Source organism: Podarcis bocagei (genome assembly GCF_964188305.1).
Source record: "Podarcis bocagei genome assembly, chromosome: 10".
Lineage (NCBI taxonomy): Eukaryota > Metazoa > Chordata > Lepidosauria > Squamata > Lacertidae > Podarcis > Podarcis bocagei.
In genome coordinates, this window is record NC_138135.1 from 34,271,029 (window position 1) to 34,288,158 (window position 17,130).

A 17,130-nucleotide genomic window follows, 5' to 3' on the forward strand; every position below is an offset into this window, starting at 1 on the left:
TCTAAAATGAGTCCTCAATAGGTACTTGCCGAGTAGGTGCTTGTCCTGTGGGAAATATGTAGCAAACTGCCAGGTTGCTCTCATTGAGTGGTAGCCAGTGAGAGTTAACACATGATTGTACAGAGCAGCAAATAGAGGACTTGGGTGCTTTATGTAAAATGGGTGAGGAACTATATCTAGCTGGTGGGCTGTACCCTGGTTTCTCCTGCCGATGGTGGGCCATTTTGACAGGTAGGTGAGCCTCAGCCCACCTGGAAATTACTCTGTGTCACTGTGATGGCAGTTGACACATTTTTACTTGGTAGTGCTACAAAGGAAATTCTAGTTCATTCAAGCCTGACTTGGAAGTTACCATCAAGCTGCTGATACAGGCCAACTTCATGCTCTACTTTGAGCAGGGATTTAGTGCATTATGGAGTACTGTATGAGGAACTCCATGGTTCAGCTGATCCCAGCAGGGCTGCTGTCACTGCCAAAACCAGCTGATCAGCAGTGATAGCAAGTCTCCCTTGCCAATGAACAATTGGGAGTATACTTTAAGGCTCCCAGTAGATCATGACTGCCATTGCACAATCTGCTCCATACTTGATACCACATGACATCACTTGTGGGGTAGGTGGGTGTGGTTTTGGGAAAGTAGCCTCACAAGCCAAATTGGGAACAGTGCTAGGTCTAAGTAGGCCCACAAACCAGAGGGTCCTCATGCCTGGTGATAGATGTAGTCAGAAACATATGAAGGGCACACGTTGGTGAGGATTTCTTTAGTAGAATGGATCTATGCAGTCTTTGCATATAATACCCTTTAACCTGTCTTTTGAAAACTCATTTGCTCTAATGACTAAACATAACAATGTGTTCAGTCTCCATAGTGTGGCCCTCACTGGCAGGTTTACTACTTAGATGCAGACTGGGTTTGCAAGTTGCTTGGCTGATGAGCTTGCTTGATCAGTCAACCTGCTTGCCTTACAGTTCCATCTTTGTGAGCTGTTTAGCTTGTCAAAGAGTGAAGCTTGTAAAGGGGATATAGCAAATTCTGATCTTTGGTTCCTAAGGTCTGCAGAATCTCAGTTGATAGTTCAGACATAAGTCTTGTAGGTAATAACTAGCTCTAAAGTAACAAAGTAAAACAAAGATTTTAAAGTTTGGATGTATATAGGTGCAGTGACAAGATAAGAATAACATTTTATTTTTGGAAAGCTTGTTTTTTTATGGGGAGAATGTCACACTGTCAGTAGCGAGGAAATGGAAGTGTGTGACCAAAAAAATAGTGCAGTATGGTGTTCTTTGTTTTTTTTAACTCAGGCAGTGGGAAGGCATGAGAGGCTGGGCTTTAGCAATGAAATGTAACTACTATTGTAGGTGCAGTTGGCTACACACATATTCAAGTGACAAAATATGAATTTTAAATTATCAAAAGTAGTGCCAGATTTTATAGTGAGATGAAATCTGGAATTTCAGAAAAATATGTAGCATCACTGCTTAGCATAACTTGAAACAACACCGTCTTATAATATAAAATAAATTTGTCATTGTAAATGTAACACCCCCCTACAAAAATACTTAATGATCCATGTTTTATCAACATGTTTGATTTCTTGTATATTTGGCTGGTCACTTGAACAGTGTCCTAACCCTGAAAGAGAATGCAAGTGTTTGATTCAGTCTGAGAACTTACTGGAATCTAAATTGAAGAGTAGAGGAATCCTGGCCCCAGATGCAGGGAATTAATCAACATTTTTTGTAGTTGAATTCTTGAAGCAAAAACATTTTTTGCTTGACATGAGAGAGCTTGTTGCTATTGAGGAATGTTTTTGTGACAGGACTGCTACATTACTGTACTTCCATCACTATTTCTGTGCTTGAGATGGCAGCTTTTTTAAAATATATTGAATGAGTTGGACACACCCACTGCAGAATGCTTCACTGCCAGTGACTACTGTAGGTACATGTTCACATTTGGAAGTTGGGGAAGTAGAATCACTTCAATTTTGTCTACTAGTGAATGTTTTGGTTTACATGGGAAATGGTTTTAGCAAGGTACCGTATTTTTCGCCCTATAGGACGCACCGGCCCATAGGACGCACCTAGATTTTTTTTGGGGGGGGGGAATAAAGGGAAAAATTTATTCCCCCCCCCCAGGCGCGGGGCTGGGGAAGCTCGGGCGTTGGCAGCTTTGGCATCGCTCTGGGAGCTTGCGGGGCTGGAGGAGGGGAAAGCCCTCCGCCAGCCTTCTCCCGCTGTCCCCCGAGTTTGCGGGGCTGGCGACGGGGAGGAGCAGGCTTCTCCCCCCGCCAGCCTTCTAGCCAAGTCGGGGGACAGCGGGAAAGGCACGCTGCGCCTCTCCCGCTGTCCCCCGAGTTTGCGGGGCTGGCGACGGGGAGGAGCAGGCTTCTCCCCCCCGCCAGCCTTCTAGCCAAGTCGGGGGACAGTGGGAAAGGCGCGCTGTGCCTCTCCCGCTGTCCCCCGAGTTTGCGGGGCTGGCAACGGGGCTCTCCTGAAGCCTGGAGAGCAAGACCCCTCTCGCTCTCCAGGCTTCAGCGAAAGCCTGCATTCGCCCCATAGGATGCACACACATTTCCCCTTCATTTTTGGAGGGGAAAAAGTGCGTCCTATAGGGCGAAAAATACTGTATATGTGAATGAGGTGGACAGTGATGCTTGGAAAAGGGAAGTCTTGCAGTCATTGCTGATTTCGGTGACATCTTGATAGAAGTTGTGGAAGCACTATCTCAGAAACAGGTTTAACATGCGGAGTAAAGAACAAATATGACAGTGACAAGGCCCTACAATTTGCTGGCCATGGCCTCTCCCTAGCAAGCATCTTTCACCCCACGTCCTCACCTGGACAGGGGAGCATGCATGCTTGGGAGCTGCAGCTCAAAGGAAGTGGCATCCAACAACCTTCTCGGCTTCACTGATGTGGTCCAAAGGAAAGGAAAGTTTGGTTGCAGGAGTTGCTGGAAGGAGGTATACAGGGCACCATCCAACCGTCTTAGGGACTCCATTTTGGATTGTGTAGGGTTTACTCCTTAGCCTTTTCTTCACCTGAACATGTCCCACAAAGTAGCGGGTATGGATTTTTTCTCAGGGTTTACTGGTCAGTTCACCTCCTGTTATATGACTCAGGCTGGGAACAGGTTGTGCTCTATCTCTAAGAGCTACTGAAGTAAAGATACATTGTGCCACCTTCTGATCTCCACTATGATAACTCCCATTAAATATTGATACTTTGGGGAAGGGTTGCTATTTATGTATTGCCCTTAAAAATAACGTGTATTCTGTGGCTTCCAAGATAAAAACTGTAACACGTCTTTCAACATGGATTTCCTGGAAAAAATTCCGAGAGTGATCTAGTTTGCCATATTTTCTTGTATTTAAAAAACAAAACTAAAATATTTGAAACTATCAAGCTTGCTTAATATTTGCATTTGGCATCTTTTAATTTTTGCTAGTGAACTTATAAAACAGAAAAATTTTCATGGAAAAATAAAGCTCTGAAAAGTTTTCTGCTCCACATTGTTGAGAACTCTTGTGCTTTGCATGGACATGAAACACATGAATAGTGGCTCTGGAGTGATGCAGTTTCCTTTTCTCAATCTGTGGGGCTTGTATGTTTTGGTTCCCAAAGCACCTAGAATTCTAAGTTGCAAACATTTTTATTTATTACCTGATTATATCAGGCCCTCAAGGTCTGAGCCAGCAGAAATTCTTACTGGCTCTTTCTTGGTGGCAGTTGTTTAACCCTAACCCTGGTTTGGGAAAGGTTTTGAATCAGAGAGCAAAACTGGTATGTTTACCTAAAGATGCTTAAAGCCAATAAAAAATCAATATAGATTAACAACAAAGTTGCAAAGCAACAACACTGTCTTTCAAATGGATGCAAATATGTATTTGATCAACACAGTTATAGGTGGCAGTTTAGAATTTGATTTCATATGGTTGTATCCAATAGTAGCCTTGCTGTATTGAAAAGTGTTTCTGCTCTCAAGATAGGGAACATACCTGTCAGGGAACTGCCGTCGGAGGAACAGGTGGGGAAAGGGCTCACGGAGGCTGGGAGGGATTCAGCAGCTGAAGCAGGGACCAGCAGGGGGAGAGGCGGGTCTCTGGAGGAAAGTCTCACGGAGGCTGAGAGAGACTCAGCAGCTAAAGCAGGAACTAGCAGGGAAAGCGAGCAAGAGGGAGGGCTCAGGGACACGTCCAGCGAGAACAGTGGGGAAGTGTCTGAAGCTCCCATAGGGAGACCCATTCCTCGCCGGAAGCTGTCATGCCGCGAGTCCCGAAGACGTATTTCCGTTAAGGAGCTTTTATGCTGGAGGCGCTTCCGAAAACAACCACTGTCGGAATCTGCAAGCGACTAGAGCAGACATGTCTGAGGAGCTCTGTCACAGACAGAGGTTTGTGGAGTTGCACAAACTCTGAGGGACTACGATTTTACGCACAAGCAGCTCACCATCCCATCACAATACCTTTCACTGATCCCACTACCTTCTGCAGACCTTAGTGCCATATTTCATAGAAGGGCTGGTCAAATAACTAGATTTAAACTGGCTAAACTTAAAGGTGCAAATATAATCCTCATTAATTTATTGATCACCTTCTTAAAAACCATCTCAAGGTGATGTATAATTAGAACAAGTTACAGTGGTGCCTCGCAAGACGAAAATAATCCGTTCCACGAGTCTCTTCGTCTAGCGGTTTTTTCGTCTTGCGAATCAACCCGATTAGCGGCTATTAAAGGCTAAAAGGCTATTAGCGGCTTAGAAAAAGGGGGGGGGAGCGAAAAAAATCACAAGACTCGCAAGACGTTTTCGTCTTGCGAAGCAAGCCCATAGGGAAATTCGTCTTGTGAAGCGCATCGAAAAACGGAAAACCCTTTCGTCTAGCGGGGTTTTCGTCTTGCGAGGCATTCGTCTTGCGGGGCACCACTGTATAACACAAAAATAGCAGATTCATTTGAAACAAAAACAAAATCAAGCAATGTAGACAGTTATGACATAGATCAGTTAATGCTGCTGGGAAAACCTGTTGGTACAAACATGTCACTTATTTCAGGAAAGTACAGGTAGAGAGGGTGCCTGTTGTATCTTGACAGGAATTCTATTCCACAGAGTGGGGACAGCCACACACTGCTCCGAGTTACTGCAGAGTGGGCTTCTGAGATCTTTGGAACTTGCAGGAGAAACTTAACTGCAGGCATTTTCAGATAGCCAAATAGCAGTTAGAAAGACAGTGACCCTGCTACCAGATCTAGCTTTGTGACTTTAAGCCCACAAAATGCAGTGCTACAACCTTTCATCAGCTGAAGAAGCTTCATAATTCTATAATGAGAATTTCAGTTCCTAAAGATTAGTTGGCTTATGTAAACAGATTTTTAGAAAACTATTTCTTTATTACCAAAAGTTCTTAAGAAAAACTGCAGGTGTCAAGCATAATTTGGGGGCATAGCTTTTTTCTTCAGAAAGGCAAATGTTCTTCTAGGATGGTGCCGCCTGTAACATAGGCACGAATAATCTGAACACTGAATGTCTTTCCCTTAAACAGTTTCATTCTATGCAAACGTTTACAGAGCTAAATTTTAATGCACTTTTACTCAAAATGCATTTTTTAGTATTGTGCGTTCTTACTCAAGCAAATCCATTGAACAAAGTAGGACTACTGATAAATGTACATATCATTGCAGGCTTAGTCTGTTGGCTGTACCTCACAAGATTGATAAACTCTACTAAGATTTCTTTAATAGTCTGAGAACTTTAATAATATAATAATACTTAACATGTGAAGATTCAGTTTAATGAGCAATTGGAGTATACTGTCTTCAAATCCTGAAATTTACTTGAGTGGTAATTGGAGAAGCAAAGAAGATTGTTTAACGTGAATTGTAGATATGGTTTTGCTCTGCTTCTGTCAGTTTTAGCAGAAAAGACACTCTTTTTGGCTTGGACACCCCCATTTGTAATGTATGTTCTTAAGCTAGCTGAAGAGTCTATTAGAGGGAAATCTGAAATGGAGGCTGAGACTCAAGAGTGTATTCAACTGGTTTGGCTGTTGGCAGAGAGCCCAAGTTTCACTTTTTGAGGTGGAGTTGGTACAAGCTGACAACAAGCATGCTTGATCTGTGTTGCTCTCCAACCAGCTGTTGTTGATACCCCACAACGGAGTCTAGAAAAGTAAACTGGGAACAGGAGGTTTTTGAGGGGTCTAAAAATGAAAAGTGTGAAAGTATTTTGTAGCCTACGTATAGCTGAGCTTCATCTTCAAATGAAATACTTGGCTTCTTTTGTATGGCAAAGCAAAATGGCATGGCTGTTGTGCATATCAGGACGAGCATTTTCTTCTACTTTCATGGGGTTATAATATATAGGTGCTTTATCTGCAGGAAACATATTTGTCAACTAACACTTTGTTGTACAAAGGTTTGATACTTGTGCTTTTATAAAAGCCCTTATCCTGAATTCTAAATACAGTAGGTGGAAAGCAGTGGTGTGAATTTCCATTTTCTAAAATGGATCTAATTTTCCCCAATGCCCAGTTTAAATCAGCTTTACAAATCTGATTATGATAATTGTTGGACTTAGTCTATACTATATATAGCTGTCTCAAAACTCTATACCATATAGCACTGTGTACTATAGATGTGGTATAAATGTTAGTAAATCATATTCAAAGCTTTACTAAAAAAATTTTTATTACTTGCAACTATTTTAAGACAATTTAGTGTTATGCACTTTGCTTAAATTTAATTGGGGGGGGGAGGAAGCACTGAAAATTGTTAACATATGCTAATTTTATCAAGCCCAAACAGCTGTACATGAGAGAGAGAGAATGAACTATGTTCATTTACGTTGAAGTGACTTAGTTAGATATAACTGACAGTAGTTTGGAATACTCTGGATTTATTTTTGTTTTACTTCTGTTCAGGTGTTCAGTGTTTTGTTTTTTAAAAGAGGTGTGTTTCCATCCATTCATATAAATTGGCCTGTTCTGGCTCTAATTGAGCACAGTACAATGATTCTACAATCTTCTGGTGTCGTTGAATATACTCTAGAACTCTTGCATTTGAGCTGTAATTTAATTTTATTATGTGTGTGAAAAGGTGAGTCACGTTTTCTTGAACAGCAGTTAAGAATTATGGATTAGTAGTTACTTGGCATATCATGGGTATACATGAGCTACAGTAAATATCATTGATGGGTGTAGAATAACCAGACCTTGATATCTGAACAATATGCAGTCCAAGTGGAATTAAGCAACAACTGTAGTACAAGATCTTGCAGGTAGAACTAGATGAAGTTGGGATGTAACTTGGTGACAAATTTTTGTTTGTACTTTTATTTATTTTTGAATAATTTCAAAGAACAATTGTACAAGACATCCCCTAATAACATAAATATACAACCACATGTGAAAGGGAAATGTCAGGATGAAATTGGGATTAATATCTGATTAGGTTCACAATAGGAAGTGTGCACAGTTTGAACCTGGGACATCTTGTACACAACCCCTGGCATTTCTAGGTAGGGCTGGAAAAGGCTACTGTCTGAAATGTTGGAGAGCTGCTGCCAGTCAGACTGTAGATGATAAAGACCTAGCAGCAGCAATGGTTTGACTTGGTCTAAGGCATTTTCCTATGTTGTTGTGCACCATATTAGCAACACCAAGGATGTAGAATGTGTTTCGTTTCAGATGTTGTTGAACTCCGATTCCCTTCAGGCCCAGCCAGCGTGGCCAGTGATCAGAGTTGGTAGGAGTTGGAAGCCCACATAGAGGTTCTCTGGTTCCCAATCCTTGTGTGGTATAAAGGATATGGTTCAAAACTTATATGTATGCAAGAACTGACAAAGTCATAATTGAATAGCATAGTTTCTGGGGCTTCAGTAAAAAAAGGACATGATATACAGTGGTACCTCTGGATGCGAACGGGATCCATTCCAGAGCCCTGTTCGCATCCTGAGTAGAATGTAACACGCGTGTGCGTGGGTCACGTTTCACCACTTCCACAATGCGCGTGACAGCATTTTGAGCACATGCGCGAGTGGCGAAACCCGGAAGTAACTCGTTCCGTTACTTCCAGGTCGCCGCAGAGCATAACCTGAAAACGCTCAACCTGAAGCATATTTAACCCGAGGTCTGACTGTATTTGATACATAAATGAACTCCAAGAAAGGACACATTTTGATCCATTGATTTACATGTTGGCATTGTCTAACAAGTGTTTTGGCCACTTAAGGATTCAATATGCCACATATTAAAATGAACTGAAAGGTTTGGCTTTGCAATAATAAACCTCCTTAACTCTTGGTAAATACTGAATTTAATTCAAATGCTGTAATCTTATATGTCTGGGGAAAGTCCATCTTATCTTCTCCTTTATTTTTTCTTGATGATGGTTCACATGTCTTTTCTTAGAGCAAACATGCTAGAGTAGCTTGCAACAGTGTTTGAAATTAGCCAGGCACATTTTGCACCTGGCTATCAGCCACTTGTGACCAAGTAAAGAAGCCTAAGTGTGAGGATGGCGCCTGACATTTCCACCATCTGGAGGTGCATGCCTCAGGATCCTTGGATTTTGATTGTTTTCACACACTAATAAGACATCCTGTAGAATTCTATAAGTTTTATTTTATCTACAAAATCAGAATGAATTTCAGGAACCAACATGCTTTATCTGTGCAGCCTGAGCAGGAGCAGTGAACAATGTTATAGTTACCGTATTTTTCGCTCTATAACACGCACCCGACCATAACACGCACGTAGTTTTTAGAGGAGGAAAATCCGTAGGCATGCTACCTGTAGGCATTCCCTCCATAACACGCACAGACATTTCCCCTTACTTTCTAGGAGGAAAAAAGTGAGTGTTATGGTGCAAAAAATACGGTAATTGTTGTAGCTTCTCTTCACCTACCCCACTTACATTATGAATGGTCTGTGTCACCATTAAGAAAAAGAGGTAAGAATAGGCCTATATGTATGTGTGAAATGTCCCTGGATAAAGTGGCTATTCCTCCTTAAGTTCACAAAGTTCTGAGTTTCTAACACTGGTTTACAGTGGGAGTGTGGTCAGTTTGGGCTTTTAAAATGCACGTGCTGCAGACTGAATTTAACAGGGGAGGTGGAGTAAATTGCATTCTTGAAACAGAAGTTTCCAGTGCCATCTGCTCTGTTAGCATCTATAGAGAATTTTCCAAATTTGAGTATTTAGAGGATCAGTTTGCTGCCAAGAACGTGTGTGTGGAGAACCACCCCCTCCCAAATATAGGAGCTTCTGCTACTCATTGTTATGTTTAATCGGTGAATGTGAATATTGTCAGTTCCCTGAGCAATGACTGAAGAATAAATACCACAAGTTTATTTTAATTGTTGTTGTTGTTTATTAAATTGATACAGTTTTCTTCAACCAAAGATCACAGAGTGGTTCGCAACATAATATGGCCTTAACTGGGATTTAACAATCGGCCTGCTTATAGTACCCTGTAAGAGAGCCAGTGCATTGAACAGATCTACTCTTCACATCTCAGCCATATTACACTTAATAGTAGTCGGCTATGCTGGTGCAATGACATTGATAATTTAGTAAGTTAGAGGCTTGGAAGAATGGCTCATGAAGATAGTTTAGTTATGAATCCAAATGGGTACACTTTACAAACATTAAACTTAAAATCTGTTGATATTTTGGAATCGTAAGAGTTGCAAGGGACCTTGGTGGTCATAGCATTTATCTCTTGAGTTTTACTTGTGAATCTAGGGACTGCTGATAGTCCATAGTGAGTTTTCACATGAAATCATGAATGGAAGAGAATGCTAGAGGTTATTCCCAGACCAATCAGATATTAAAAAATAATAGGATTATAACAATAGTGCACAAGCTTTCTCAACTGGATAAATGGGTCTTTGCTGTATCTACTTTATATTATTTGAGTTTTGTTTTAAATGTGTCTGCTGTGTTTTGTGTTTTTAACCGTCTTTTCACTATTCATTTTTATTATCTTGTGGATAACTTTGAGATGATTGTGCAGAAGGCTACTTAAAAATTAATGACAATAATAGTATAAATTGGCCACAAAGTTAACAGCCAGCCAAAAATAGTACTCAAAAGAGGGGCTGATGGAAGATGGATAGAATATTTGCCAGCCCCTGCTCTGGGTAAAAAGCAGAGTGAAGAATTCTACAGGCTAGAAACACAGTAGGCACCAAGCCTTTTGTGTTCCTATACAGTGGTACCTTGGTTTGCAACTGCTTTGGATTACAACCGTTTTGGATTACAAACACATCAAACCCGGAACTGTGTGCCCCTTTTTTGGGATTCTAGCCCATTTTTGGGGGGAGTCCCCATTTGCGAAAGCGCACCTTGGGTTACAAACTGTTTTGGTTCACAACCGGACCTCCAGAATGGATTATGGTTGTAAACCAAGGTACCACTGTACTTTATGTCTTGAAAATAAAGACTCGTTCTGCAAATCCAGCAAACAAAGCAAATGTACTAGTGGCAGAGGCATGAGTCACTCCACGCCTCCCTGTTCTTCCTTTTCCTACTTGTGTAGCATAGAGGTACTGCAGGCTGGTGGCAGAGGAATGAAGTGCTTCTTTTCTGTGCCGCCAGCTCTCTTGCTTTCTAGGATGGACAGGTATTAGGGAGCTTGACCTCTAGAATCCAGTATGAAAATTCAGTGGGCTGGCAGTGGTGCGTTGAAATGTTTCATCTCTATGCCAGCAGTCCACTTGATTCCTGTGCACAGCATACTGAGCACCTTCCCACCTCCTATGCTCTAGCAAATGAAAACTTTAAACATTCTTTAAAAAGCAATAATAAACTCTAACCAGTCACTCTGAAGTTGGCTACAGCAACTACCAGAGGAACAACATATTGTGCCTGCCAGTTTATGTATAACTTCATGATCTATGCTGTCAAGGTAGATCTAAACCTATGTAGTCTTCATTTTCAGGGTTGCCTATGTGGCATGTTTTGAGGTACACAAACTGAAGACACAAGGATGACAGAGCACATGGGATGACTTAGCAAGAGCCGAACAACTTGCAATTGTCTTCTGTTCCCCAGTAGAAGGATAGTAGAGAGGCTCCATTCTCCACTGATGTAACCAAACTTGTGTGTTCAGTTATTTTTCCATGCTTCTCTATGTTTGAGGCTAAGGAACACAGATTCCCCATTACTACTAGGCCTGGGTGATATATCGCCCAAGACCGGTATGAGGAACAGGCCGCGATGTCTCCTTCACTCAGCGGTATTTCGCTGAGTGAAACAGCCATCCCACTTTGTTCTCATATGACAGAGAGGGAGAAACAAGCTGTATATGTGAAGTGCATCTTTAAACTGCCCGACTGAGGAGTGTGCAGCTGCCCTTGCATCAGTCGAGCAGTCAAAGGAGCCCCCAGTCCTGCGCTAGCTCCCGCAGGCTGGCGGTGCTGTGAAACTGCTCAGCTGAGCATAGTGTGGTTACTGCTCCCCATAGCGAGCAGTTAAAGGAGCCCTGATGCTCTGCCCACTCACGGGCGTTCCCTCCCCCCAGCTGAGTGGCACAAAGCAGCTCCAGTGCTATTGCTGCTCACACGAGAGAGCACCGGGGCTGTGAGAGCTGGGGCAGTTTCAACTGGTGTCTTGCTGGCAGAGGCCAGTTCATCTTGTTTTTTCAACATTGTGGTATATCGCCAAACTTCGATGTTTGGCTGGCGATACACCACTATGTTGAAAAGCGGGTGATGATGATGATGACGACAACAACAACAACAACAACAAATTTATTACCTGCCCATCTGGCTGAGTTTCCCCAGCCACTCTGGGCAGCTCCCGATCGAGTGTTAAAAACAATACAGCATTAAATATTAAAAACTTCCCTAAACAGGGCTGCCTTTAGATGTCTTTTAAAAATAGGACAGCTGCTTATTTCCTTGACATCTGATGGGAGGGCGTTCCACAGGGCGGGCACCACTACCGAGAAGGCCCTCTGTCTGGTTCCCCGTAACTTTGCTTCTCGCAGTGAGGGAACCGCCAGAAGGCCCTTGGTGCTGGATCTCAGTGTCCAGGCTGAACGATGGGGGTGGAGATGCTCCTTCAGGTATCTCCCAGCCCTAATTACTACTACTATACTACAGAGTTATATCTGTTTTATATCCACCTCAACTTACTAGCAGTGTGAGCTTTTTAGGGGGTGGCATCAGCTGTCTCTACTGGAGAACAGGGCACTGAGTTGTCTGTGTTGATGAGTATTAGATAATGTAAAAGATAATGATATCAGAAAGTTTTGGAAGGGAATTTCCAGTATGTTACAGTAGTGCATAGAATGGACTCTTCCACTGTAGCCATCTAGGTTTATTTAACTGCTGGTTTCTTAATTATGTTCGTACCTGCTACTTTGTCTAAACCACAGATTTCCTCTTTTAAAAACAATGTGCTTGTTTTCTCTGCAACTAAAATCTTTGTGTAAAATGGACTGTGGCCAGCAGAGCTTTCTTATAATTTCCAGTAGAGATTTCCTGCTATCTAGGAACTTTACTAGCAAAATAGTATTAAATGAACTTACTTGGACAAGTAGATAAGATCTGAGACATAGAAAATCTTCCTGTATAAAGAACCAATCATTGAAAATTACCTGCTCTGGTAGACCACACTTCTGAAAGAGGCACAGAGATTGTGTATTTTGTTTATAATGGGCAGGGGTCCACCAGCTTGGAGCCGGGGAGAAGGGCAGAGCCTTGTTGCTTCAATTTCAACTGAAAACTCATGCATTTTTTTGATAACTGTTTAAAGATTGTCATGATTTAGACCAGTCCAACATTGTAAATAATAATAATAATAATAATAATAATAATAATAATAATAATAATAATAATAATAATACCACCACCACCACCACCACCATATGGAGGAATTCAGCTTCATGATGTAATGATTGTTCTGTCAGTGCATGCATTTCTGCTTGTCAGGTTGAACTGTCCCTTCTCCTGCAATGTTCTAGGGATTCTCTTGACTCGCCAGAGTAGATTTGGTGGAGCAGGAGAAGCCCCATTGTACTAGTGGGAGACAATTGCTGGCTTCCACTAGCATGTTAGGTTAGGTGATTCTAGGGTGTAGTATGCACACATGTCAGGAGAACTGTTGGATTACTATTCAACCGCTAATAGTGAAAAAGTCAATAAATGTAGAAAACATCAATTTAGGCAGCTGCCAGATTCAGCTGTGTTTTCCATATATACTCACGTGTTCTGCTGTGTGTGTGTGTGTGTGTTTGTGCGCGCGCCCATTTGACAGCTTCAGTCTGGAGCACTGACACTGTTACAGGTGATTCATAATACTCATTCTGCACTTGTAAAAATTTGACATTTAGGAACTATCAATAATTGTATTTTATATTTTTGTAATTTGCTTAGAGGTTTTCTTAGATCAACTGATATATAATTCTTTGTTAAACAATTAATGGCTTGGGTGTTTCTTTGATATAAAATCTTTAATCTGCCAAACCATTGAGACATTCTTTCAAATCTTCAATTTCTTCATGACCTATGATCAGAATCAGGCTCAATATTCAGATTGTAAAATTGAAGGTGTGCCTTTGGATCATAAGCATTCAAGGATAAATTAACTTTTGAGGTGCTCAGTCAATATAATTCAATATCTGGAGGAATATATATATGAAATGCTTGATTTAAAATGAAGGGAAAATGGAAAGTATTGAATGATAGCAAAATTTTATTAATTGTCAGTACAACCAATATTGAATTGGGGTTTGGAAAGAGATGGATAGTATTAAGAGAGTATATGTAGATCAGAATTTGTTAATACTTTACAGTTTGTTGATAGTCCATTCCTTGAACCAAACAGTAGTTAACCATAGTGTATACCATGAAATGAACAGAAAAAAATGAAAATATTCCTTCATTGTCATTCTTTAATTTCTAGATGGGAATGATGAACAACCCCGGTCCTTATGTACCACCATACAGCCAGAATCCTGGACAACCAATTGGAGCCAGTGGACTTGGTCCCCAGATGCAAAATAAGCCTGTATTACCTAACAGTTTACCCCAGTTTCCAATGGACAAGAAGCCAGTGCCTGGTCCAGTAATGCCTAATATGGTAGGTAGTAACTTCTATTTCAAATTATTGTAGAGCTAGTTCAAGATATACCAGTATTTTGTCTTAAAGGGTTCCATATTGTGTCAAATCATGAGAAATAAGGGTATTCAACCTAGAGGAAAAAAGCATTTTAGTTGAATGGCATTTCTTTTGAATGGCATTTCTACTTGAACCATATCTCCTTGTCTTTTGCATAATTCTCATACCTACCCTTTCATCATCTGAATTCTAGCCTTTTAGGGGGCAGACGGTACTATTTTCATCCATATATTGGAGAACATATAGAAATAACAGTCTGTGATGTATTCTGAAACTGTGTTCATGTGCTTGTTGATAATATGGGTGGAAGGTTCAAGGAGAAATGGGATATAGGAAGAAATGGATGACATAAAATTATTTTTTGTTGGAAACTGACTTTATGTGAGTTTACATAGGTGCATTGTCATAGCAGGATGTAAGATGTATTTGATGAGGAGTGATTGCATCAGTTCATTCATTTGCCAATCTATGCTTTGCAGCCATTGAGCCAACACATTCAGTGGAGCATTGCACCACAGATACACCTGAGCTCCCAATGAGCAGACAGTGTAATGTGCACACACTTAACTTGATTCTTGTTAATCCTGCCTCCCCCCGTGCTGAGCTAGTGACACAGCAGTACAAGAGAATCTCTGTGTACATAGAGTTTCCATTCCCAATAACTGTGCATGTCAGTGGGACACACACAAGTCCTTTCTGTCCTATTCTGCCCCCCTTTGGCACCAAAAATGATGCATTTGTCAGTGGTCGTGTGAGTGGGAAGGTGCCTGTACATGCTCATAAGGTTCTTAGCATCCCTATTCCCTTCCAGATGACGTGTGCCTTATTGGTATTTTTAACAGCAGGTTTTGGGAATGGTGGAGAGGTTGGAGGCAGGGGTATCAAGGAACATACTCTTCTTACTGGACAATACAGAGGTGGAGGAGGAGGCAGAATGTAGCTGGGTAAGATGTTGGAGGAGCCAGGCTGGTCAGAACATGGAGAGTGTGACACTTCCTTGAAGCTTCCAATGTCCCTTTCTCCTTGCTGTGGTGAAGATGGGCAAACTGTGTTACTTGGATTGTGAGGTCTGCAAAGGCCATGCAGAGCTACCACCTCTCTCTCTGGTGGCCTATATTGGCCTTTTTTAGCTTTCAGTGCTCCATTCTCTGGGAAGTAGGGGGGGGGGCTGGGCGGTGGGCGATGAAGGTGTCACACTGAAAAGCAGGCTGGAGCTGGGGAGGGGAGCACTGAAGAGGCTGTGTAGAGCTGATTCCTGGGTTGTGTATAGCCTGTCTTAATTTCTCTACCACCCTTGTGGGGGATAGAATTGCAGGTATGCATGCAGTATTACTTATCTCACGTTGCATTGTATGTGTGGCTTCAGTGCGTGCATGGAACCATGCTCTTAAATAGTGGAAAGCCAAGAGTGTAAGTCAGACCCCCAAACATTCTTAGACTGCTGTTTCTGAATGGCTAGCTGTTGCCAGTAATCTTTGTAGCCAAGTGTTGCTCTGTAAAAAGTGGATTTTTAAAAATCTTCGTTCATCATCTTCATCTACTCTGAGCAGCACAGGTGTGTAGCTCTTCACTTATTTCAAGCTAATTCTGATTGCTGACTAAAAAGAATGTCTTATGCACCTTATGGTCAAATTGTACATCCATAGATATTGGCATTTTAAAAGTGATATAACATTGTATAGATCTTAATAGAACTGTAATGAACTTTTGCCAAAAAAATACTGGGAACAAAGAAGATTAGGAGAAGTCAAAACATCTTACAGTGCTCCTCTTTGCTTGCTTCCATTATGAACTGTTCACATTAACTTTTAAACCATATCCAAACCAATTGGGAATCACATGGGCAGCATGTTGCGCTGCTCATCATATCAGCATGCCAATAAGCAACAGTTGGTTTGGCTCTCAGATCTAATAGATTCCAATAGTGAACTAGTTCACACAATACATTAAACTAGAGTTTATTTTAAAGTATGTTTTAATGAGTATAGGCAGTATAGTCGTCTACTGCTGTAACAGTCATGTCAATGAATTAGAGCGAGGGCAGAAACATCGGCCTCCCTCTGCAGAGGCTTCCTGACACTGGCACATAATGAGAATTGACTAACCTAATGAATTCAAATGTGAGGTGAATTCTACTTAGACTCCCTTGAATGGGTAAACATTTTTGCCTCTCTTACAGCGTTCGAAATTAGCCAGGCACCATGCTCATTTTGCACCTGGCTATCAGACACTTGCAACTAAATGAAGATGCCTGGGTGCCAGGATGGCACCTGACATCTCCGCCACTGACAGCAGCATTGTTGGTTTTTTGCTGCCATGCTATGGCATGAGTCAGATTTTAGCTGGAGCTGACAGTATACAAAATTCATTTTCGGCTTTGTAATCATGGTTTTTTTTGTTTTTTTTTAAAGTGCTTCAACATTCCATTAGTGTGCCTGTAACCTAGGTTTAAGGGCCATATGACGAATAGCTTTAATATCTCTGTTTCTAACACTGCTCTTCATAGAACTGGTCAGTTACCTCAATGAGAGAGGGGTAGGCACATGCAGGAGTAGGGGAGGAACAAATTATTGTTACTATTATTTATTAAGTTTATATACTACCCTTTATCCGAGGATCACAGCATGGTTTACAATACAAAAATACATAACATAGTAACAAGCAAAAACAATAACCCACACCCATTCACAGTTTAAAAGGCCATAGGGACTATAGAGTGGGCAGGAGCACACTTCTCATAGTTTAAAATAAACTATAGTGTAATGTTATGTACAAATTGGGCCAGTGTAAACTTGTACACCATAATCCATATAGCATTGGCAAAGAGCACTTTAAAAGCTTCACTGTATGGATATAGATCATGCTAATTAGGTATGTTGTATTACTCTTTATTACTGTAATAGAGAGTAAGTTTATTAGTTGTGATTGAAATCCAATTGGTATTGGGTACACCAATTAAATTGAAGAGAGTGAAGCTATCTGTGAGTGCCACAATCCTACCAC

General features: G+C 41.3%; 1 protein-coding gene across 2 annotated transcripts in view; it reads left to right on the top strand.

Moving 5' to 3' along the window:
* EP300 (EP300 lysine acetyltransferase) overlaps positions 1–17,130 on the top strand; it is a 77,644-nt gene that overhangs the window by 19,152 nt on the left and 41,362 nt on the right. For both annotated transcript variants that reach the window (XM_081209457.1, XM_081209458.1), the window contains exon 3: positions 13,912–14,088. In XM_081209457.1, the coding sequence (XP_081065583.1) occupies positions 13,912–14,088 (177 nt within the window). The remainder of the gene's footprint in view (positions 1–13,911; positions 14,089–17,130) is intronic.